This window comes from Bemisia tabaci, chromosome 9 (genome assembly GCF_918797505.1).
Source record: "Bemisia tabaci chromosome 9, PGI_BMITA_v3".
Classification (NCBI taxonomy): Eukaryota; Metazoa; Arthropoda; class Insecta; order Hemiptera; family Aleyrodidae; genus Bemisia; species Bemisia tabaci.
The window spans coordinates 17,091,374-17,117,666 of NC_092801.1; the positions used below are offsets into that span (position 1 = coordinate 17,091,374).

Genomic DNA, 26,293 nt, shown 5'->3' on the forward strand with positions numbered 1-26,293 from the left:
ATTAAGAAATTACAATGATTCAGAGTAGGAGAAAGTAACCAACATTTCGGGTGATTTCGATTGAAAGAGATTAGACGAATTTTAAAGGCGACTCGATTTCGAAAATTTGACGCACTTACTCTTTTTTCGATAGAGTCCCTTTATACTGAGCTCAGCTCCGTCTCGTTCCAGCTTCCGCCCCCGCTCGAGGCTGTAGTGCTACTCGTCTGCACCGTCCCAAACAGACAAATATACCATTACTAAGAGCCTCAAAGCGGTAGAATATAGTCAAAGCTTAGCTAAATGAGCTTTTTTAGTAGTTGTTAGTTCTTGCATTTTTCAACAATAGAAAGTTCATTGATAAGCTTGCAAAAATTTTCTCGCACTTTATTCAATATATCTTCGTTTCCCGGACGAGGTAGAGTCCCTTTATACTGAGAGTCAAGACAACCCCTCCCCCCTCATTGAGTCACGAACGGGGATAAAGATTACACAAATTGACAGTTTTTCGTAATTTTTGATCGGCCCATTCTCAAATTCCTTTCTCCGTCTCTTCTCTCATTCCGTTTGTTCCTTGTCGAACCCGTTCTTCCCCGGTGCATTTAAGATTATAATCTTTGCAATCGGTGAAAATGTAATCTTTGTTCCAGTTTGTGACACTGTGGAGGCCTAAAATACGGGAACCAATCAGAAATGGTTTCGCATTGTCTTGACTCTTCATTTTCATGCTAGGTTATTGTTAGGCAAGACAGCCGTAAGTGCTATCTTCTGCATGCTTTCATGGTTGCATTATGGACACACAACGAACACATTTTCAGGTTAGAAATGGGCAGAAGAGAGCGGCACTTTACTGGAAAGCACTGTTTTCATTGGCTCTCATGCACCTAAGGCTGTCTTGAAAAAAACTATGTCATTTTTTGTGCACTTACGGCTTTCATATACGTCTCGTTTTCATTAAATTCGGATGAATTTTGCTGTTTTAGCTGTCTCAGTAATTTCATCTAAAAGAGTTTAGACGAATTTTGAAGAAAACTCGATTTCGAAAATGTTGCACTTACGGCTCTCTTCGCTATCACGGCAGTATTGCACCCCTGCAACCTGGCAACGCCGTGGTTATTGGGAGCAGTTCGATTCGGTCTGATCACCTCTCGGCAGGTAGGCGGTCCGCCCCCCGTCCCCGACAATAGCCAGCCAATAAATGACGAGAATAATTATCCGAAATTAAACTCGGTACGTCAAATATCCAACAGAGGGCTCTCGGTATGGACGCCGAGCCAAACAATGATCGCGCATTTTCTGCAAATCTTACATGAAGGGATCATCAATTTACGCGCTGTGCAAATCCGCTGTTGTTCCGTCGCCAACCGCCCGAAACGCGCCGTCTTGGAATCGGAACCAGGATAATATGAACTCGTATAGTCTATACAGTCGTATTTTGCGTATAGTCTATACAGTCGTATTGTGCGTATAGTCTATACAGTTCGTACTGTGCGTATAGTCTAAATTTCCGCGAAAATCAAACTCACCCCGGTTGTGCGCGCGATCAACGGTGATAAAATAGTTTTATGAGTGTGCACTTGTCTGGAAGGTTTCGTGCCCCGGAGATAATGTGCTCTAAATGTTGACATTAACGATGTTTTGGTGCGGACGAGATTTAGTTGAATTCTAGTGGAATTACGTTGAATTAGGAGTGGTCTGGTGTTTAGTTTGGTGAAGTTTCAACAGCTCGATTGGATTACCCAGTTTATGAACGTAAGTGTTGTTGCGCAATCGAACCCATTTTCGTTTCGTAATTAATTCTGAAACATTAAATACCGGGAAATATGGAATTTTTCCCCGTGAAAATGTCTTATTTTCGGATATTTCTTCAGCCTTTTCGAGGATGGTTCGACGGTCAATCGATCAATCGATGATATCCAGATTTTAGGAATTTTCTTAAAAACGTCCGTGCATCTCTCCACGCTGTGTCACGTTCGGTGTTTTTACACAAAATTTGAATTATGAAAATTTCATGGAAGATTTTGAAATAGCTTCGAAACTACGCCCCGGATGAATACCGCAAATCGAATAACGAACAGATTTGGATTTTTCATTCGGGGCGTACTTTTAAAGGCATTTCAAAATGTTTCCTAATATTTTGTGTTCAAAAAATATACTGGACGTTTTACAATGTGACGTGATGCCTAGAGATTCCTGAGAAAAATCCTCAAATCTAGAAATCATCGATCAAATTGATTGATCGACTGACAATACTAACATCCCTTTCTCCAGAGTGCTGAGGATCCACATTGAATGAAAATAAGTAGGAAAAATGAAGTAGAATACACCAACTAGCAATACCCGCAATGATAATATAAAAATAAATCTAATAATATTAATAGTCGATTATCACGCCTCGTGACTGATTCACGGATCCACATTTTTTTAAAGAGACAATGAAAATAGTACAAGGAAGTCCTTCGCAGTTTGCGACAGTAATCACAACTCGCGGTTCGCGATGGTGAGGGGTCTTTACGTCATTTGCCACAATACGTTGAAAGCACCAGTTCTCGTCTGATCACCGGAATTAACCCTGAGATGCCCAAGATTTGTTTTAATAGCAAAGTCTCAAGTCGCGGCTCAAACTAGCCCTTATTTAAATATACTGATTTTGATAGTTCCCCGTAGTTGAACACATTGAATTTGATAGTTTTGAAAAAAGTACTTTTTTTTTTATATTTTCACCTTCTTGGTAACATACTGACGCTTTTTCACCTCTTCCTTATCTCCCAGAGTGAGATAGGATATGTACACTGAAATTTTTTTTTGAGAAATCACTTTGACTTAAAGCGCCGTTTCTTGTCAACACCTTGACAATATTAAGTTTTTTTTTTTTTTTTTTTTTAGTTAAATCCGCACGATTTCAACTCAACATCAGTTTTTAGTTAAAAAAGAGTCGTTTATATCATAGTTTAATAAAGAAGATGAAAAACAACGTTTCTTTAACTCAAAAAAACTGACTGTAAGTTAAATTCGCACGGATTTACAGTAAAAAAAAAAAAAAAAAAAAAAAAGAAAAGAAAAAACCAAATTTCTTCGAAAAGAAACGACGCTATAGGTCAGAATAATGTCGCATTATTATTTTTTTAAAGTGCCTCTCTCAAAGAAGAGAGAGTCGGGTCAGTTTGACCTGGCTTGGGCTTTTTAAGAGTGGTAGTCGCGATTTGGTAATTTGCGATATATCGATGATCTGCTATTGAAACCCATGGAAATGGATCGATAAACCGGGTGTTCGCAGCGAACGCCTTAATAATCGATACTTTACCATAGCTTCAAATGGGGAAGTATCGATAATAATCGATCATTCTCGCCATGCCACAGTTGGACATCACGTCCCTCCTTTATTCGGCAGTGTTGCTCACGTGATCCTAGAAGCGCCGCTACGAATAAGACAAACAGAACTAACACAACATGGAAATAGATGAAGGGAAAGGAGGTGAGTTGACGACGGCGCAGAGATACAACTATACGTACTTGATGGATGTCCGTGTTGCGTCTGCCGAATTGAAGGCGCGATGGCGCAAGGCGTGAACTCGCAACACTCCGCCCTATACACTGGGAAAAAAAACACATTGGATCTAGAGTCCAGACTCTTAAAAACATTGACAAGAGAAAATACTCTTGATTCAATCAGATTTAAACTTAAATGAAGAACCAAGCCTCTTAATTTGAGCGGATTTCCTTTTGATTTCAGCTTAAATCTGATTGAATCAAGAGTCCTTTTTCTTGTCAATGTTTTCAAGAGTCTGGACTCTGGATCCAATGTGTTTTTTTCCAGTGTACTGCCTATGCTGTCGTGCTAAGGAAGAACACCGTTTCAGACGTTGCCAAGTTTCCTTCGATAAAAACCGAATTTACTGAGAAAATTGCAAATATTATTCTCCAAAATTTTCAGACGATTTTGTACACGCATATCACTCTAGAATATCTGAAAATATCAAGGAAAAATATGCATGACTTTCTTCAAAACTACATGTTTCATTCAGGGAAATTTGGCAACTCTCGAATGTTCATACGGCGTTTTTCCTTAGCACGGCAGTATACTGCTTATGAGCGAAATTCGCTTCGGGAGAAAAAACAAGAATCTATCCGAATTGAATCGCACGTGTAAATTGGGATGCGCCCTTACACCAGAGAGGTGACGATATTTACGACTTTCATACTTGAAGCGTTCTTCAGTGCGTAAAAATATATTCATACATACTTTCAAAATATCGTCAACCCCAGCTTTGTGAGACTTTAAATCACGTCGATCGGAAGACAATCCCCCCCATGATCAACGTAGGAATACATGTGTTTAGCACACATAACTAACAATCCTTTGAAGTCGAAAGGAACAGATATAGAGCACAAACGCCTATAAAATTTTCTGCACTAACCACGCAGATGCCAGCCGTACAGGTACTCAATAACGGCACGCATGGGGTGATGAGCCAATCTCTGGGCCAGTCGGTTTCTACATCTTAACAGAAAATAAAAAGGATTTCAACGGTGTAAGTCCGTAAACATGTACCTCGGTTTGTGACGTCGCGGTTATAGGACATTTTATCAACGATTTTTTGTCCGCGCGCCTGTTTTTTCCAGTAATTTACGTCCACGCGTTTTTTCGGCACGGGAGTTTTGGTCCACGTGCCAGTTGAGATCCAAAATTATTTGGCCCACATGTAAATACAAAACGATCATTGCTCACGACATTTTTGGATGAAAACGTATAATGTCTTGGAAGAATGAGGGTTTGCTTGTTTCTTTGTTTTGTCTGTTTGGTCCAACGGAGAATAATATGTAGTTGAGAGTTTTCATGGGTAGTGAGTAAAAATGGGGAAGCGTCAATTCCATGAGACAAAATTCACTAAAACTCTTTACACCTCTTTGGTGTAACAGGACTTAATTAGCTTTCAAGAAATTCCCATCTTGTTATACCTGAACCGGATAAACATCTATATTTGCCTCAGCTGAAGGCTCTTAGATTTTTTCTGTGTACTATAAGTGTCTTGATTTATTTTGCGAGGAAAGATCTGTACTTTTAAAGGATGCCTGTCATTCTTAATACGTTCAATTTCGTATAATACTGTGCAACACCTCAGTTGTGAAATAGTTGTTTCAGGCGCCGCCGCACTGACTATGCGAGTATAATTAATACCAATCAAAGCCTAACAGAGCGGAGCGGCGGCGGGCGGCCAGTGCGAGACGCGCACTGGCGCCTACAAACCTAAGTGGATACTTCAAGCATTGTGCAATGCGTGAAGTATCCACTTAGGTTTGTAGGCGCCAGTGAGCCTGTCGCGCTGGCAGCACGCCGTTCTGCTCTGTTAGGTTTTGATAGGTATTTATACTCGCATAGTCAGCGTTTTTTAACTCATGATTTTGAAATGTTTGCACACTCGGTATTGATTATTCTCATTTAAAATCGATGGGGGAAAAAATATGTATCAATTTATCAAAGGAGAATAATAATGTAACGTGTGCTTTTTGAATATTGGTGGTTCCGTGTCAAAAATGATTTCCAAAGCACTTTAATTTTTGCTTTCACATTTTGTGCTTCTATTCTGCTGCAGCGAGGTGTACGCGCAACCAAACGCTCAAAATTTGACGTATTTGACTCTAAAAGATCGATGTGCGAATGGGTTAAAACAAAAGATTGCGTGTTTCTTGGTTTTTTCCCCTCTTTTATTCATTTTTGCAGTTTCTGACCGAGTCACTGTTGCTTATTTTACGTGTGGGCGTAAACTACTGGACAAAAAAGGTGCGCGGACAAAAAATCGTTGACAAAATGTCCTGAAACCGACGTCGCAGACCTCCTGTCATACTTTATTTTTTAAATAGAAAACTACTCAACGGTAATTCTTAAAAACTGCCGTGATATTTCTTCTTGGTACAGAAAAAATTCTGTGGAAACTTTAAGGAATGTTGTCGATTTGTTCTTCTTCAAAAAAATAAAATAGGAGAGGAGATTCAAACACCGCAAACGAGATACAAGGTTGCGATTTACGCTGTTGGTTTGCCTTCCTTCGCTATTTTTTAACCATCGGTCGACTGATTATGAGATAAAAAGAGACACTCACAGCATCAAGCTGAAATTCGGCAGCATCATTCTTCAAGATTCAAGAGAGAATTGCCTTTTTGGTGTAGGGTGTTTCAAATCAACGGAGATATAACCTTTAGAGATAACGCAAAATTTTTGCCAGGACGGTATCTTGGTTTTTGCTTGGAAAGAAAAGAATGATGTCGAAAAATCACTTTAACCGTGTGCTTTATGTTACTTGGTGTCATATCGGAAAAAAGTCTTGTGAATCCAGTCCCCCCCCCCCACTCTATTACTATTATAACTACAACCATACTACCATACTACCCGCATCACTACTTAACTAACCACATCTGACATCGGTAAAATTCGGTAATCAGGCGAGAACTGGTGCTCTCTGGTATATGGTACGAGAACTGGTATGGGCGTTGCTGATTAACGATATACATGGAGAAAAAAACCTCGTGCGTGGGACCCGAAGTTTAGGTCATATGGATCTCTGAATTTTTCGAATTGAGCATGTGAACACTTTAGGTCTAGCTGTCAAAGTTCGGATCACACATCTGAAACTTCAGTTCTTACATCTGAAGTACTTTAGATGTAAGAACTGAAGTTTCAGATGTGTGATCCAAACCTCAGCAGCTGGACCTAAAGTGCTCAGATGCTCAATCCGAAAACTTCAGAGATCCATATGACCTAAACTTCGGGTCCCACGCACGAAGTTTTTTTCTCCGTGTACAATGACGTAATATTGACTTTAGCTGGTCCAAAGAATGAGTATATATAACAGTGCGGCAGTTTATTTTTCCACCGATTATAGATTCACGTCATGTTGAAGATCTACAAAACGGTAGGAGCATGGATTCACGGCATGCCATTTATTTACAAACACCGCTTTCCCAATTTTAAATTTCATTTATCCACAGAAACTCTTTCTGTGGATAAATGGCATGCTGTGAATTATTCACAGCATGTCGTGAATCCACGACACGTAAAGTGTCCACATCGGTTTTTAGTCACGGAATCGTGTTTTAATGCTTGATTCTTGTAGATTAGCTAACGATAATAAGATCAGTTCAAACATCAACTTTCTTAGTTTTTTATCAGGAGAAGTGCCTGTTCATGGCCCATGCGTGGGTCAATGAGAGTAGCTAATGGAGAATTTGCAGGTATCTGAAATTTGATGAATGCCGTGTTTACGTGGAAACTCCTAAGTGAACTGAACACAAGGATACCATTGGTTCATAAATTGAACAATTATTGAATGAGACATGAGAAAATTATTTAATCTTCCAGAATACTTGCGTTTAAAGGGAAATGCCGCCAGATAACGTCACTAGGTGGTGCATTTTCTTATTTTTATATTAATTTATCTACGATTTCCCATTTCAGAAAATAATTACAGAAATACCTACTGCGAAATCAGTTCTTCCAGTATTCTCAAATAGAACAATACATAATTTGCGTGCAAAACCTCTATCGCACAGATGAACGAAAATACATTTGTTTACTTACAAGTCAATTACTGCAAGCTCCTACACATATGACGTGTCGCTTCGCTTAGTATATTTATTTTTGATTCGTATGATTACTTTAATTTTAGATTTCCTTTTTTAAAGTTCATTTTAAAAGGTCGGAATTTAACTTGTGGCGAAATTTTCCTCCTATTATAGTGGTTTACGTTCGGCTGCGACAATAGCTTCCACAGGGTTCTGTCAGGGCTTTGTGCGGTGTACTTAAAAAAAATCCTGCGATTTAAATAGGTGCTCAAGTCAAAAGTATAACAGATGCAGTTGCGATTCTAAATGCCACAATGGAATTCAGTGTCAAAATAAGTCAATAGACTAAAGTTTCTCTAGATATATCATGTAAATTATAAAGAGTATTTATAATGATGACGGAGGAGGTTTGGAGACTTGGTGAATTCTAGAATTCACTGATTTCGGGTTTTTCTTGTCACATTTTGATGGTGAAAGTCGGCAATCACATAAACCGGTTCCGACGTCGCAGACTTCCTGTCATGATGCTTTATTTTTTAAACGGAAAACTACTCAATGGCAATTCTCTAAAACTGTCGTGATTTTTCTTCTGTATGCGAAGAAAATTCTGCAAAAACTTCAAGAAATGATGTAAATTTGTTTTCCTTGAAAAAAATAACACTTCTTCTTCTTCTTCTTCTTCTTCTACTAACGACTAGGGCATGGCCCTAGTGTGCTGCCGGTTCCAAGCCCGGGCTAAGGAGGAGGGTTCGGCGGTGAGGCTAGCAACCTGCCGCCGGTAAAAACACACAATCTGCTCAAAGAAGCAAAAAAAAAAAAAAAAAAAAATAACACAGAGGCGGAAATTTTCAGACACCGCAAACGAGTTATGTGATTGCCGACTTACACCGTCGATATGTATAGGTATAAAGGAATCGTAGAGGAGCTTCATCGGAATTGATATCAGAAACAGTTCAGTTTCTACGATTTTCAATGAAAATTAAAATAACTAACTTACATACTAAACGATCCGTCTTGAAATTCCGACTGAATTGCATTTGGAAAAGTTATTAGGAATGACGGAAATATCCTATTGTTTTGCCTAAATTGCCACTTGAAATTACAACACGAAGGAAGTCCTCTTTTTATTATTAATTTTCCCCGTTATGAAATTATTCTAATTTTCCCTCAAAGCATCAGAAAGTTTCTTTAAATAATACAAACTTTTGACTTCAAATAGAAGTTTTTACAAAGTATACTCATTTTCTGACGTTAAACTAAACGCGCTTTTCTATAGTTCTGTTAATACTCATAGTTCTCCAATATACGTGCAAAGTTTCATGATGTCAGCTAGTATGTGGAGAAGAGGGACCCATCTGGATGGAGTGAAATCGAAACCGAAGTGATCCTTCCACTCAACCCACCCATTTTCCGTTAGTGACGAGGTGCAGCCTGCTAAGCTCGGGTAGGCAATATGTCATACACGAAACGTGTTGCACGCTTTCTGATGTGTGTCAATTTGCCTATCTGGAATGGTGCGGCTGCAACTTACCGCTGTGGATTGAATAGGCGGGTCGTTCCTTAAACAGCTCCTTTACTCAGGAGGTCCTATCTAGTCTAAAACGGAAGTAATAACTAGGTTTTTAAGGGAGCTCTTAAGATAGCATACAAAGGAAGGACATTTTTTGCGACCCTTAATTCAAGTTCAGCAGTACAACTTCGGAAATGGATCCTAGAAAGGGATTTCAATGTTTTACCGCAAAATAAAATGAGAGCGAAAGTAAACATATTCGACTCTCTGTGAATTTAAGAGTAGGTTTGCACCTACATTAACATTTGTCAAAATCATTGAATTTTTTCTTCCATACTTCATACTTTTTACAGTGGCAGATCATTGTCATTCCTTGCGAGGATACATTTCAAAAGTTATGCTGTTGAATTTATCTGAGGTTTGCAAAAAGTGTCAATTTTATGAAACTATCTTCAGGGCTCCTTGAACCTTCCTAAATCAAAATGTAAAACCAAAATCGCCTCCAAAGAAAAGGAGTTGTTGAACGGACAACTATAAAAACTGGTAAGGGAAACGCCGTATGAACATTCGAGAGTTGCCAAATTTCCCCGGATAAAACAGGTATTTATTAGGAAAGATATCCGTATTTTCCCTTGAAATTTTCAGGTATTTTAGATCAAGTTGCAAACATAATTGCCTGAAAATGTTGGGAAAAAAAATATTCAAAATTTTTCCAGCAAAGTTGGTTTTTATTGAAGGCAATCTGACAACATCTGAAGGCTCGTGCGACGGTTTTCCTTAGGGAAGAACGCCGTATGAACATTCGAGAGTTGTCAAATTTTCTCCGATAAAATGTTTATTTTTGAGGAAAGTTGTGAATATTTTTCCATGAAATTTTGAGACAATTTAGATCAAATTACCTACAAACAAAACTATTTGAGAAGTTGACAAAAAAATATTCAGAAACTTTTCTATAACTTAGCGATTTGTCAAAGGAAAGACAACGCCTAAACGTCGTGGCCGGATTTACCAACAGGCTACATAGGCTATAGCCTGGGGCGCAACATTTTAAGGGGCGCAAAATTTTTGAGAATTTATTAAAAATGTAACTCGTTAAAAAATGTCTACGGTGTGGTTGACGCAGGTGTTTTTTTAAAGGTGAATTTGAAAATTTTCCGGATACCTATGACATCCTCCTCCTGATCTGGAGAAGAGGGGCTTCTACGGGACCCCCCCCCCCCCCCAAGAGAGCGCCTACTTTTAGGGGCGCCACCCTAAGTTTACCCTAAGGCGCTAAAAATGTAAATCCGGCCCTGCTGAAGGTTCATACGGCGGTTTTCCTCAGCACGGCGGAATACGACCCATTGGTTTCTACCTTTTTGTACTCGCTGGTGTGTGTTATAATTGTGAATGATGACACGTATGTCGTTTCCCAGGATGGACTCTTGGGGTCATCTGAGCGTGGACATCGCGTCCAGTCACCTGTCTCGAGATGAGCGGAGCAGTCAGAGAGCAGCCAAGACGGTTCGTCATGTTTCATGCCCACCCCCTTCACCTCGCAACCATGCACCCTTATCGCTCTGAAAATTTTAGCCCCTGCACTCTACCTCTCCCGGTGTTCCATGCGATACCTTTTGTTATGTTTACGATTGTTCAGCTTTTCCCGTTTGGAACTACCCTAGTATAGAGTACTTGTATATAGCGAGAGTATAGACAGATGTGAAACTCCGAAAATCCATCAGGCCTTCACCGATGCCTACGCGAATAAAGTTAGGGCCCAGAAATGCAGCCAACCTATGAATTCCAATTATCTAGAACGATTTATTGATACAATTGTTACGAACCATCGTTTATAAAGCACGTATTTGACTTAGTTTTTGCAGAAATTTACTCATTTTTGTGGAAGAACGCTCATTTATGTACTTTCTTAACCAATCTTCGTTAGAATTGTAATCTACAGACTGGCAGTGAAATTTTGTGCGTCAGAAGTTGGTTAGAAGGGTGGCTGCACTTTTGGGCCCTAAGCCCTCCATGAAGCGATCTGTCCATACTCTCGCTATACAAGTACTCTACCCTAGTAGCATTGACTGTTAAATTTCGCCTTTTGAAAAAAAGCGACAAAATGTTGAAATATCCTACTTAGAAAACCCCTTTTCCTTCTTTTTCAAGTAACGGAGGGGTATCGTTAAGCCGTCTCTGCTTCCACCTTGAAATTCTCCATAACTCTACGATTTTTTTTCTCATTATATAAAGGTTTACGTTTCAGGGAGTGCATCATGGTCTGGTAATTTTTGATCTCTCTTTGGGTCTAAGCTTGATCTAAACATGAGGCTGAAGGCCGACATCAGTAATAAATATGGGTTTTGTAGATTTGCGCTAGAATACCTAAAAATCCGTATTTTTCGCCGAAATCAGCATTTAGACACATTTTTAAGACCGAATGAAACCTGGAAAGAGGCTCGAAATGACCAAATCATGATCCATACCGTCAAATTTACACCTTCAGTGAGCAAAAAATCGCAGAGTTGAGGACATTCGGGGTGGGTCCAAAACGGTCCTTATCGATACTCTTTACCCTTTCTTCATATGAACTTTACGTTAAAAAAAAATTATGAAATAAATTTGCATCAACATTTTGTGGAGTCCTAAAAGTGACTCACATTGACGCTAAACAAAAAATAAACTGCAACACATGCAATAACATAAAAAGCTAAAAATGTATACATATATGTAAAATGTACTAAAATAAAGTGATGACAAATGTGTTAAAGTTCAGAATGGCATTTCTACGTGAAGGATAAAATGAAGGGTTTCCTAACTCGGACGTTTTAACAGCCTCCTTAAAAGTTTCCCCTTTGAAAGTTATGAGTTATTAAACTTTCTTTTTTTTTTTTTTAACAGCGAAGTATATCTCGGATATTGATAGCTCCTGCTCCTGCATGCGGTGCAAAAGCCATTTGAACTCGTTTCTACAATCTCTTTACTTAAATCCAAGCCCCGCAGCACTTTTTTAAGACCCTCAGTGCAAGGATTAGAGTCGAAAATGCTTGATGCCTGTTTTTGTTTGAACTTTCCTGAAACTCCTCTCTATAGTTCTTCAATTGTATTTGCTACACACAATTTCTGCCGAATGTTCGTGTTCTCTGATTTACTCATTGTTTGGAGTTATTGAATGGTTATGTTTTTTTCTCATATTTTAGTCAAAAATTTGTCTTGAATGTCTCTAGGTCTCCGGAGGGAATATCGATAATCGATAATTCACGCCTCGCCACTCTGCTGTGATAACGAAGAGAGCAGTAAGTGTCAAATTTTCGAAATCGAGTTTCCTTCAAAATTCGTCTGATCTCTTTCAGATGAAATCATGAAATATTTAAGACAGTAAAATTCATCTTAATTGTATAAAAACGAGACATATGAGAAAACCGTAAGAACGCAAAAAATGACGTAGCTTCCGGCAAGACAGCAGTAAGTGACATTATTCCTCCAGAGAGCCAATGAAAACAGTGCTTTAAGTACAGTGCCACCCTCTTCTACAATGTCTAACCTGAAAATGTGTTTGTTGTGTGTCCAAAACGCAACCACGAAAGCACGCAGAGGGTAGCACTTACGGCTGTCCTGTCGAACACTAGCCTAACTTGCAAATGGTGAATATCCTTTTCATCCAAAGGATTTCTAGGAGTCCTTCGGGCGATTATAGTGGCACTTTGACAAAAAACGTAGGCTTTCAATAAAATTTTCCGGTCAGTCACCTCTGATCCCGAGTTCTCACAACTTCATTTTTACATTTATTACTGCTCTTTTCGCTATCATGGCAGAATTGAAATAAAATCGGTCAATTTTTAATCATCCAAACGATTTCTAGGAGTCTTTCGGATAATTTATGGAAATTTGACCAAGAACGGAGGCTCTTTCAATAAATTTTCCGGTCAGACGCTTCTGAGCCCGTTTTCTCAAAACTTCATTTTTGCACTTACTGCTCTTTTCGCTATCACGGCAGAATCGAAATAAAATCGGTCAAATTTCAATCATCCAAACGATTTCCAGGAACATTTCGGATGATTAGTGGAAATTTGACCAAAAACGAAGGCTTCTTTCAATAAAATTTTCCGGTCAGACGTTTCTGAGCCCGTTTTCTCAAAACTTCATTTTTGCACTTACTGCTCTTTTCGCTATCACGGCAGAAACGAAACAAAATCGGTCAAAATTTAATCATCCAAACGATTTCCAGGAACATTTCGGATGATTAGTGGAAATTTGACCAAAAACGAAGGCTTCTTCTTTCAATAAAATTTTCCGTCAGACGTTTCTGAGCCCTTTTTCTCAAAACTTCATTTTTGCACTTACTGCTCTCTTCGCTATCACGGCAGCACTGATAGCGTTCACATCCGGGCCCGGACTGACGTCGCTCACGCACGAAGTACGTCTCGGGGCTCGCACGTCGACGCGTCAACACCCGGAGCCCGGGGTGGGGGACTGCAGTTATTTTAAGATTTGTTCAACATGAATTATACGTTTCTCCGGTTATTTCCGAGCCATTGTAAACGGCAAACCCCCAACTCGCGTTAATCGGGACTTCTTCTCGTATTACAAACGCTTTTCAAGTTCCACCGGTTCATCGCCCGCGATTTTTTCCGCTTTTCCGCCGATTTTCCGCGAAGTTTTTCCTTCGATCCTCAACTGGAGAGCGTCGAATTTCGTTCGATTTGAATATGGGTTGAGCGCCCGACGCATAGGTTGAGGTCGGGCTACGCGAGGCTCGGGTGGGATTTTGAGGTTAGGTGTGATTTTTGGGGGGTTCACGTGAGTGGTCCGGAAAATCCTCGGTACCCCATTTTTTTGGTTTTTTGGTGAAGTGCGCGGGAAAAAACTACTCCGTCAAGATGAATATGTCCAGTGATGTCAGTAACACAGATTCATTCATCCATGTTTTAGTTTTTCATTCCTGTCCAAAAATTGCTTGAAAGTTAATTTACTGCAATTTAGTACATTGGTAGCATGAATTGGAAAAGGATAGTATTCTTTATAAATACAGGATAAATTTTTCGTAAAAGAATTCAGTATAAGAGTATGAAGGAAGTGCAACATGCCCATTCTATCTGAAATAGAAACTGATAATATGAGACTGTATTAACGAGTATTTGGCCTACAGTTCACAGGGTCGAGTGTCTGTTGACTTGGGTTTAAAACGTCAAATTAAATGAAGGGCTTGGAGGACAATGCGCATTAAGGCAGTTTTTGCTATTTCCAGAAAAACGTGTTTGAAGTTTCGAAGTCACATGGACCCTAATGGCAGAAAGAAAGTCCAAACTGACTTTTTGATGCTTAAAAATTGGAATTTGGGAGCCAATTTTTCATGGAGTATGTATTAAGACTAGTTTTACTTGAAATCATTAATAACTCAATTTGTTTAGAAACTGCACATAGCGCCTTATCTTCCAAGCTCCTCGAATAAAAAATGTTGGAAACAGTAAGTTCGGTACCTTATATCTGGAGAGGCAAATTTTGACGGTGAACGTCTCCAGATGATAAAACTCGTCATGCAGGATCAGCTAAAACAGAAATATATAGATTGATATCATTACCTCGATCAATTAAAGACTGTTGTACTAGATTAAAGAATGTAGAAGTACTAAAAACCCCATGTTAAACCAACCTCATTCAAGGCATTCGAAAACCTTAATTTTGAAGCTTGTAATAAGGCAACAAAAAGTTGACTTTGGTATAAATATGAGGAGAAACAAAAAAAATGTGGATAGGTCGATCAAAATTCCCATATTATGCGTCCTACTTTTAAATGATAAAACTCACAATTTTCCTCGTCCCTTTTTATGGAAGAGTTCACCTTCTTGACAGGTGCTAGCACTCAGATAGGTTTTATCAATACACAAAAACCAGTTGAAAAATTTCAAGATGACACCACTGTTTCAAAAGGTCAACAAAGCGCTGGAGGTACCGAAAAAGTACTTGTTCTTTCAATTTCCTCCCTATAAGGCTATGGATGAATGTGTCTGTGTTCTGTCACCCCGTGTAGGTATGGAACCAATTGATGGTAGAATCCTCACAAGTTTACATCGACGAAAGCACAGGAGAAGTGAGGAGCCCTTTTGCCAACACTGTAAGTTTGCTGATGAACCTTGACCTTTCACAACTCGGAGGGGCCACCTATATGCATGTCCTACAGTTGTATTTTGATAGTTGTAACTTTTCGGTGTGACCATCCGTGGAAATAGAAACAAATTTTTAAAAAGTACAACCGCGAATAACAATTAAGACTAGAAAAAACACATCTACTAGTAGGCTTCGGCTACAAACACTACAGCCATCTTCAGTTGGATAAGACATGTACACTTTTTTTCAAAAAATTAAAACTTAGCACTAGGTAGTGTCTCTCCATGAAAGACGAATAAAGCTGTTATGAAAAAAGGGTAACAGGAGACAGTGGGAACAGAGAAATCACTTTCCACCCAAAAAAAAAAAAACAAAAAAAAGGTATTGGCATCATGGCCACCATTGGTCACTAGACAACGTTTTAGAGAAAAAAAGTATGCTCCTCGAAATATGCCGTAGAGAATGATGCACACAACAAAAATTTCGGAAATCAACTCCTTGACGTGAATAACAAGTTTTCCAACTCAGTTCAAAGGGAAGTTTGACTATTTACAAACGGCGTTATTTGTATTTTCGCCACATAATCAACGTTAACTGTAAAGACTTATATCCTGTTTAGGAATTAATCATGAGTTAATTTCCGGATTCCCGTTGTGTGGTTCGTCTTGAGGAGAAAACACGTCCCAAAGTGCTTTATTCATAGCTCGTCTAAGGGTCGGTCGCATAATCGAGTGTTTTACAAACTTTTACGGCAAAAACACCCGAAAAGAGGGAACCTAACCGGCCAAAGTTCTGACGGTATGAATTTGCGGCTCAAAAGGAATGGTTTCAAGGAAAACCCTTTTAAAGTTTAAATGTATCATGGCTGAAGGCTCAACATCTCTGGTTTAAATGAATTCTAGTCTACTGCTGGCATGGAATTAACTCAACCATACTTGTGACGTACACTTTGGTATAGATAAATTATTTTTGTTTGATAAAGGTTTCACTTTGTCTTTGAACATACCCGCCTAATTTCGTCAATGGTGTAGTGCTGCCATCTCCCGGAAGTAATTCCGAATTCCGAAACTTTTGAAATATCTTGGAACTTTACTCGGAATCTTCGAAATTCCTCGAGGTCCCAGCTATTTTTGGAATTTTCCCGGAATTTCAGGTTTTTTGTCAGTTTGACCGATTATTTGATCAAATTCCATGATTCTTTGATCAAATTTCCATGATTTCGATCGAATTCCAGGATTCATTGATCGATTTCATGATTCTTTGATCAAATTCCATGATTCATTGATCAAATTTCCATGCTTTATTGATCAAATTTGACGAGATCTTCGAATCTAATCGGGGCGTATTTCAAAATTTTTCCCGGAACTTTTGAAAAATCGGAATTTTCCTCGGATCTTTCGAAATCCGGAAAAAATCCCGGGAACCCCAGAATCTCTGATAAAATAAAATGACAGCACTGCTTCGGGACTCGTGCTAAAAAAGGCCCGTTTTCCTGTCGGTTAATTGAGTTTCTAAATGATTGCAGACCATCGAGAAACTCCCAGACAAAATCTTGCTGAACATTTTCTCCTACTTAACTCACCGGGAAATATGTCGGATGGCACGAGTATGCAAGAAATGGCGGGTGATCGCATACGACACACGATTGTGGACGGCTGTCTCGCTCAGGCCGGAGATCTCAGGGCTTCATGTTGGATCACTGGAGTCACTTTTGGCGCTTATCAGGTAAATGAGAAACTATTCGAGGGATATCAACTAATTTGGGAATTCAGTGGCGTGGCGTGAATTGCGATGTATCGACTGTTATGCCATGTAAACCTATGGAAAAGGATCGATAAACAGGGTGTTCGCAGCGAACACCTTAATAATCGATTCTTTATCATAGGTTTAAATAGCAAAACAATCGATACATCGCAATTCACGCTACGCCACTGTTTGGGATGCATGAATGAACTAATTTTAAAATTACGTTTTCTATGCTTGTTTTCTGCGGATAATTTTCATTATAAAGGGGCCGTCCATAAATTTCGTCACCCAAGTAGGGGGGAGGGGGGTCTACCGCTGGATGACGGTAGGTAACGGGGAGGGAGGGGGGATCAAGGCAAGGATGATATAAGCTTTCCTGAAGGCAAAAAGGCTGAAAATGCATGCTTGATATTTGACTATACCTACTACTGATTTTTATCGATTTTCTGTGTTTTCCGCAAAAAGGGGAAAACCCGACATATTTCACTCAATGCTCGATAAAAGTAATTAATCATATTCTTAATGATGCAGACTATATCTGCTGATTTTTATCGATTTTCTGCGTTTTCCTTCAAAAAGAGGGGGGGGGGGGGACTACGCTAAGGATGACGTACTTTTAGAGGGGTCTAGCAATGGAAAACGGCTGGATACGTTGAGGGAGGGAAGGGGTCGAAAAATTGAAAAAAATGGGTGACGTAATTTACGGACGACTCCGAAGACCTAGAAGTGGGCTTAGCGCACTTCGCACGGTGTTTTGCGGAAGATGGAAGGTTTTGAATCCACCTGAGAGACGCTTGACCCACAGACATATCAGATTCGTAAAAATAGTCCCGGGCCGATCTTGAGAGACACTTGGCTCTCCAAAAATGACTCTGGACCGCGTCCAAGAAACTCCTTTTTCATGCATATTTTTCAGTTTTCCCGCTTCTCGGACCCAAATCTTACGCTTTATTTAAATTTAATAAAGACGTCAATTTTCATAGAGCAAATTTTGATAGCCCAATGATTGCAGGCGTACACGGAGAAAAAACCTCGTGCGTGGGACCCGAAGTTTAGGTCATATGGATCTCTGAAGTTTTCAGATTGAGCATCTGAACACTTCAGATCTAGCTGTCGAGGTTCGGATCACACATCTGAAACTTCAGGTCTTACATCTGAAGTACTTCGGTTTTCACATCCAAAAAACTTCAGTTCTCACATCCGAAAAACTTCGGTTCTCACATCTAAGTACTTCAGATGTAAGAACTGAAGTTTCAGATGTGTGATCCGAACCTCGACAGCTAGATCGGAAGTGTTCAGATGCTCAATCTGAAAACTTCAGAGATCCATATGACCTAAATTTCGCGTCCCACGCACGAAGTTTTTTTCTCCGTGTATCAATGGCGTGCTTATAAAAACTATTAATGGTGCGGAAATGAGTGGTGCACTCCTTTACGATCCCTTTCAAATCCGATTATTGGATGATGCATATTTCTCAGTTTTTCAAAGAGATGAACTAAATATCAGTGCTAAGTTTCCTGCGTGAAATATTTCGCAAAATTTTACGTGGTAGTGAAATGTTTGAAAAATATAAACATTCATTTAACGGGCTGGGTTTGCAATTCCGTGCGAAAAAGAATTACCAAACAAAACACCCTATATTTTCATTCAACTCTGGACTTGAATCCCTTTTCCTCAACTTTTCAACACATGTAATAATAATCACTGAAATCATGCATCTGTTGCCGGCAAGCCTAGGATTGCCTGAAAATTTTAGGCAAACCTAGGTTTGCCAAACGCCATTTCAAGCCAACATTTTTTTTTTTTTTACCGCAAATATGACCGTACCGCTTAACTTTTTTGGGGTTTTAATCAGAGACAAGAGGCTCTCACTAGTATCTTGGCAATGGTGGAAGCTTTTACTTTCGGGACCTCTGCATTCTACCGTTGACCTACCTACATGGTTGATGTTTAACAACGTGTTGGCAGTTTTGTTTTGCAAACAAGCCGAAGTTTGGGAAACTTTTGGCTCATGACGTCACCCGAAGCTCATCAGCCACCATTTAGGTAGGTCAACAGTCGAAATAAGAGTGATGGCTGTTGCTCCCTTATAATTTTCCATAAGGAATGGACCACTAGACAAGGTACGAATTTCAGCATTCTGATACATGATTCTTAACCAAAATTTCATTCAGAACACCATGAAAATTACCAAAATCCACTCCTTACCAAGATATTTAATGATTCTTGATGCGTAAATTCAAACCACTCGCTCATGAAAACTCAACGCTCTACGTGATTCACATCGCGCGCTAAACGACATCATGACAGTATCTACGATATAAAAATCTGGCAACCTCAATCTTGATGCTTTGGCTCAGCTATAGCAAATTGCTTATAGTTTGAACAACACATGGAGGGAAATGAACATTGCTCAATTGAGAAGCTTGCTGAAACCGTTGTTGTGCGCGATTTGATTCACGTAGAGCTTTGAGTTTCTTGTGAGCGGGCAGTTCAAATTCCTCGTCACCAATGTGTAATAAAAACGTTAATATCTTCGTTAAAAGTTTATTTCAGTAATTTGCGTTGTAAGAATCGTGTTTTACGTGAAATTCTGGTTAAGAAATATGTATCAGAATGCTTGAATTCGTACCTTGTCTAGTGATCCATTGTCGAATACCCGAAAGTAAAAGCCTCCACCTGACGCCAAGAGGCCAGTGGAGGGTCTCTTGTCTATGGTTTGAATCGTTCAATGGACCACTAGACAAGGTACGAATTTAAGCAATCTGATACTTGTTTCTTAACCAGAATTTCACGTAAAACACGATTCTTACAACGAAAATTACTGAAACCAACTCCTAACAAAGATATTAACGCTTTTATTTCACATTGGCTACAAGGAATTTGAACTGCCCGCTCACAAGAAACTCAAAGCTCTACGCGAGTCAAATCGCGCACTACAACGGTTTCTGCAAGCCTCTCAATCGAGCAATGTTCATTTTCCACCATGTGTTGTTCAAACTATAAGCTATTTGCTACAGCTGAGCCAAAGCGTCAAGATTGAGGTTGCCAGATTTTTACATCGCAGAGACTGTCATGATAACGTTTAGCGCGCGATATGAATCACGTAGAGCATTGAGTTTTCATGAGCGGGTGGTTTGAATTCACGCATCAAGAATCATTAAATATCTTAGTAAGGAGTTAATTTCGGTAATTTTCTATGTGCGCATCGTGTTCTACGTGAAATTTTAGTTACGAAACATGTATCAGAATGCTGAAATTCGTACCTTGTCTAGTGGTCCATTATCTAGGATTCCCTGGTTTTCTTCACGTGCCCCTGGATCATTCGTCTGAACATCCATCTGGGAGTTTTCAAGAGGCTTTTAATAATTTTTGTCTCTGCTTTTCGACAGTATCCGGTTCGGTCCATCGTTGCGGTACATCGAGCTCCCGATTGAGCTGATCACTCACACCGTTCTCCACGAGTTGGCCAACAAATGCCCCAATCTCACACACATGCTCCTCGATTTTTCCACGGCCATGCAACTCCACGATTTCAGCGAAATGCAGGTGAGTTGAAGGAGGGGGACTTCGGAAGGCTTCAGGCAGTGTTCGGAACTCGCCTTTGAGTTTCAGGAGCCATGTGGCGCATCAAGCTCGATTTTTAGGGACCGTTGAAGATTTTTTAGGAGCCAGAGAGACTGCTTGCCTGTATATCACGGCGCATTCAGTGGAAAGTCAGATGCAAATGTTTTAGTCACAGAATTAGTAACTGTGACTTGGGAGAAATTTCGAAAAATCACCAAACAGAGAAATTAGGATTTTTTTTGGAGGAGGAAGGGGCAATTTTCATGGGCCACGTTAGCACAGAGCCTTCATTTTTTAGGCGCCATGGCCGATTTATTAGGCGTATTTGGTGCGTTGGCGCCTGTGAGTTTGGAACACTGCTTCAGGGATTACCCCGTTAAAGTCAACCATGTTGGTGAGTGAAATACGGTATCAACATAGGGCGAAATATTGAAATAATTGGACTATTTCTGCCAAACGGAATCAGAAACAGGCAACGAAGTAGCAAATCTGCCGATGTATTCGCTTCCTATCCGTGCATGGAGACTATGGAGAGTTTGACTGGATACATAGAGGTAGACTTTCACTTGACACCGGAGTACCTATCTATTACGGCCTCAACTTTGTCAGTTTTTTTCCGAGCTTGATTGTTCGTTTTGGAGAAAACCAGTGGAAACCAAGTTTCTTTCGCAAAATTTTACCTAGGAAAAATGACCTCGTCATTATCTTAGTTTTTACCCTAAATTTTGCGGCGTACAGGAGCTTCATTGATGGAAAACAGGTATTTTGGTTGCGCTTATTGCAGTTTCGCCTTCAATTTTCGATGTAGGCCAGGAAACAAACTTTATGCATCAACACTTATCAACGAAATAAAATAAATAATAATTAGAAATACTGCTAAGAAATAAAAGGAAACGCAAATTCTGAAGAGCGCACATCAAATTGCAAAATAATTTTCTTATGTATTATTATGGGTGTACTTTTTCTAATTTAGCCAATGCCGATACTCCGCCCCTTAAAACTTTTATTGTTATGTTTTTCAGGCATTCCCAACAAAGTTAAAATATTTATGCATTTGCTTGTCGGAGGTCATTTTCATGGAAGGTTTCATGAGGAAAATCTACAATTTTATCAATGGACTGGAAATATTGCATCTCATAGGTGAGTGTAAAGTGGAAAAATTCCAATATCACGATTTGAAATTTGTATGGCTAATTGTGAAATTGTTTTGTCAGATGCTAAGACCGGTAGCCAACTTTTGAAACCTGTATAATTTTGCATATTTTTGATGAGGATCTTTTCAGTGACGAAATTTTGAACAAAAATATTGATCAAAACTTAAAAATATTAGAAAAGATTTTTTATTATTGCTTCTGTGTTGTCAAATTTTTGAGTAATCTATGTTTTATGAGGCATCAAGAAATTCTGAGATAAATATTCATCTCAACCTAAAAAACTTGAACGACAATCATGGATCGACCAAACTCACAGAAAAAGTTCTATCTACATATTCAAACATTTTCTAGCCTAGTTCAACAGGAAATAATCTCCGAATTAAAATCAAAGATAGATTTATGTATCATGTGCCAAGGCATTGAACGATATGCCGAATTTGGCTATTATCTTACGACATATCGTCAGTTTCCGGCCAAAGTATCACAAGACATACAACGTTTAAACATTTCCGCCGCCTATATTTTTTACAGAGAAATTGTCTGTAAAAGCTGTTTGAAAATTTCACTAAATTTTATCGGCAGCACAAAGATATTTCAGTGAAATTTTCTGACAGTAGCTTCGTTAAACAATTTCTTTGTAAAAAAAATAAAATGACTGCGGAAATTGTTAAACGTCGCGTGGCGCTTGTGATACTTTGGCCGGAGGGTGACGATGTAAATATTGCACTGACCGTCAAAATTTAATTTACCCCTCGCTCACTCAGATATCGACGCGCTTTGAGATTCCTTTCGATGAAATCACCAAACTTTCCATTGTGAAAGTGAATCTCACAATAGGGTGAGGATTTTTGTCGAGAGAGTCGTGGTGCGGCTATGTCGTGGGCTAAATGTAATGTTAGTACGTACTTTTCTGCATGTCCATCGTTCCGCCGGCCTGAGACAGTTTCAAAAATAGATGCACCGCGAATCTCACGAGAGTAAGAGCTCTGAAACGAGGTTCAAAGAATTGACAAATCGCAACACTAGTATTTGCTCGTTGTTTCCCTATGCCACCAAGTTGCCGAACAACGGCGAAAAACATGATCCCAGAGGCTATTTTAAAAGTCGGTAACACTGCTTTTCCTTTCAAATCCATTATAAGTATCGATTTTAGGCGAGGCGAGCTGTTTTACGAAGAATCGATTGTTACACGCTCTTTTAAATGTGAAAAAGAAATAACAGTGTTACTAACTTTCAAGCATCGCCTTTGCACGATCCTCCAATTTCTCGACATCTGAGCGGAATATCGACGGTGAAACTACCAAACCACGTATCTCGGTTTGCGACGTCGCAGACTTCCTGTCATACTTTATTTTTTAAATGAAAAACTACTTAACGTCTAGTCTTGAAAATTTCTGTGATTTTTCCTCTTTGTGCGGAGAAAATTCGGTGAAAATATCAAAGAATGATATTGATTTGGTAGACTTCAAAAAAGTAAAATGCGAGCGTAGATTTTTAAACACCGCAAACGAGATACGTGGTTTGGTAGTTTCACCGTCGATATGCTGCTTGTTGATAAGATTTGGCAAAATACGTCGATTCCCAGACGAAGGAATTTACCAACGTCGCCAAATTTTATTTTACAATTTTCATTTTTACTCGGAGACTGCTCAACACTTTTCAATAGAAATTTCATAGATAAACCCATGGATTATTTCTGTAAATCAGCTTAATTTTGGACAGATTTGATGCTGCCTTTTTTGCATGAAAAAAATAGTTGTGTCAGTAGATTTTGCAACATTGGAATGGGGTACGTTTCCTTGTCTGAGACACGACCGAACAAATAACATATTTTGCAGTTAGGAGCCACGATTGCTCGTTACTTTATGAAAGCGCCTAATTGCATGGGGAAACTAATGACACATATCATCGTTTCCCAGATAATGGAACGTAAGTCCAATCCAAGGTCGCCAAATCGACTCTAACGATTCAATTTTTTTAAAAAAAAAAATCCGCCTGCTTAGGCTCCGTTTAAAATTGTTCTGATTTTTGTCAATGCAGTCAGAGGGAAAACCAGTGAAATGCTTCGTTAGAAACGCTCAACAGCTTTTTCCAGTGAAAACATATCTTACAGGTGAAAATTGTGAATTGTTTTGAAACGAAGGTGAAATTTAATTACGCTTTTTCGTGTGGATCTTGACGACAAGAGTCTTCTCTAAAATTAGCCGGAAATAACGGCTCCAAACTGCAAAATGCAGTCCAAATCGTCGTTGCCCTCATGAAAGAACGTTACTATGTGCATTAAGACATGAGCCCTGAGACCCATACGACTACGGGCATAACAGAGCTCACGACATAATGCACATAATTTCATTTGACAGAAATCGTCCGATTAAGCTCAATTTCTCCTCGTACATAGCATTTTCATCAAGAGAATTGTGGTCATTTCCAACTGAAAATTGCACTATTTTTCTCCTGCTCTCATAAAAAATTAGACAAATTTTGGACAAAAATTGCACGAGACATATTCTCGTAAAAAAATTGAATTGTTAAAGTCTATTTTGCAACTTCGGAATGGAATTGCGTTCCTTCGTTCGGAACGGAGATCATGAAGGAGCTACATCTGATTTTTGTTTTCTTTGCCTATTATCAACAAAAATTTGATTTCTGGGTATTGCCATCATTTCATCATTCATTAATTGGACTACATTTTGCAATTTGGAACTATAAATTCTGGCCCATCTGAAAAAACACTTATGTGCACAGGGAAGCTGATGGCACATACGTTGTTCTTAAACCGGGCCTGAATTTATAGTTCCAAATTGCAAAATGTAGTACAGTTTTTTATTACATGTTGTGCTGCAATTTGAGCTGAATTGAGTTGAGCAGGGGAACGAACATTTTCTTCCAACGCGCAACACGACGAAATGAGGAATTTTCACGGCATGTTATCCTTTATAGTTTATCCCTTTCAAACAACTTATAGTCATTTTCCCTTCCTGCAGGCACGTATGAAAAAGTAGAGGAGGAAGAAGAAGAAATTTATGAAGTTATAAACGTCCACAAATTGAAATCAGCCACACCTAACTTGCGGGTCATCAATTTGTACGGAATCAACTTCATTGACGACAGCCATATCGACGCTTTTAGTTCAAATTGTATTCAGGTAATCACCAAATGACCATTAAGCATGAGAAATCAGGGGTTTGTTTTTTGTGCCGTGAAAACGGAAAAACGCCTGCATAATCCGAGAATGCAATGAGCACTGCTTTCATACTCGATACGTTGGCTATTTAGCGCCTTGGAGCGCATCAATAGGTACGACTTATTGTGAGACCGAGAACACAAATAGAGACCACGCCAAATACAATAAGTTTACGCACTTCTAGACTGCAAAAGAAGATCCCCCTCCTTGGTTCTTCCATTTACTTTTCTTGTAAAAATGGCGTCAGACGTTCTCTGGCGCAGTCTAGAAGTGCATAAACTTATTTGGCTTGGACTCTACCACTCGCGGAAGTTTATAAACACGTTTCTTACATTGCTGCGTTGTGAATTTTCTTACATATTTCATCTGATTTTTTTTTCCAAAGATAAAACGATTAAATTGTTCACTTGCAGTAATAGGTCCCGAGTTTTCCCCCTCTTTTAAGGAATATCCCGTTCGCAATTTTAAAAAATAAAATCGGTTGATTTTTCTTCATTTAAGGAAATACATACAATATTTACTCATAGATTAAAATATCACGAGATGCGTGTTTTAACACAGATAACACATTGTGATATTCATTTATTTTTCTTCAAATTAATGAAACAAAGAACATATCGACGGTGAAACTACCAAACCACGTATCTCGGTTTGCGACGTCGCAGACTTCCTATCATACTTTATTTTTTAAATGAAAAACTACTTAACGTGCAGTCTAGAAAATTTCTGTGATTTTTCCTTTTCGTGCGGAGAAAATTCTGTGAAAATTTCGAGGAATGATATTGATTTGGTCTACCTCAAAGAAATAAAATGTGAGCGTAGATTTTTAAACACCGCAAACGCGATACGTGGTTTGGTAGTTTCACCGTCGATATATACACATACATACATTTTAAAATATTACGAGTTGCATGTTTTTAACATGCATCAGTGTCATGGTACCAAAGGCAACACATTATCGGAAGTAAAAATTGAGTTGTATGGAGATGTTGCATGTGCGAGGGATTTGCGATTTGACTGTTGATTCTTACATAAAAGTTCGCGAGAAACACGATGGTGCCACTGGTTTCCTCTGAAATCAACTCCCAAGCTCAAAAAAAGCTCTCAAGTTGAGGCTAAAATGGAGGGGATATCCCACGCTATCCTGAGAGTTCACCTCTACATCAAAACAAACTCGGCGCAAAACGCGCACTGGCGCCTACAAACCTAAGGGGCTACTTCACGCATTGCGCAATGCTTGAAGTATCACCTTAGGTTCGTAGGCGTCAGTGCGCGTTTCCAGCTGGCAGCACACCGCGCCGTGCCGCAGCCTGCCATAACCTTGCAATCAATAGAGATGTTGCATGTGTGAGGAATTTGCGATTTGACCATTGATCATTATGTAAAAGTTCACGAGAAACACGATGGTGCCACTGGTTTTCTCTGAAATCAACTCCCGAGCTCAAAAACGCTCTCAAGTTGAGACCAAAATAGAGGGGATATCCCACGCTATCCTGAGAGCCCACC

General features: G+C 39.3%; 2 protein-coding genes across 8 annotated transcripts in view; both read left to right on the top strand.

The window, feature by feature from the left end:
* LOC140225435 (F-box/LRR-repeat protein 12-like) overlaps positions 1 to 24,763 on the top strand; it is a 36,150-nt gene extending 11,387 nt beyond the window's left edge. The window contains exons 2-5 of the mRNA XM_072304364.1: positions 16,662 to 16,861; positions 20,275 to 20,431; positions 21,472 to 21,589; positions 24,588 to 24,763. Of these exons, the coding sequence (XP_072160465.1) occupies positions 16,662 to 16,861; positions 20,275 to 20,431; positions 21,472 to 21,589; positions 24,588 to 24,763 (651 nt within the window). The remainder of the gene's footprint in view (positions 1 to 16,661; positions 16,862 to 20,274; positions 20,432 to 21,471; positions 21,590 to 24,587) is intronic.
* Positions 1 to 26,293, top strand: part of LOC109035187 (uncharacterized) — a 228,893-nt gene that overhangs the window by 121,528 nt on the left and 81,072 nt on the right. The gene's annotated exons all lie outside the window — the stretch shown is intronic.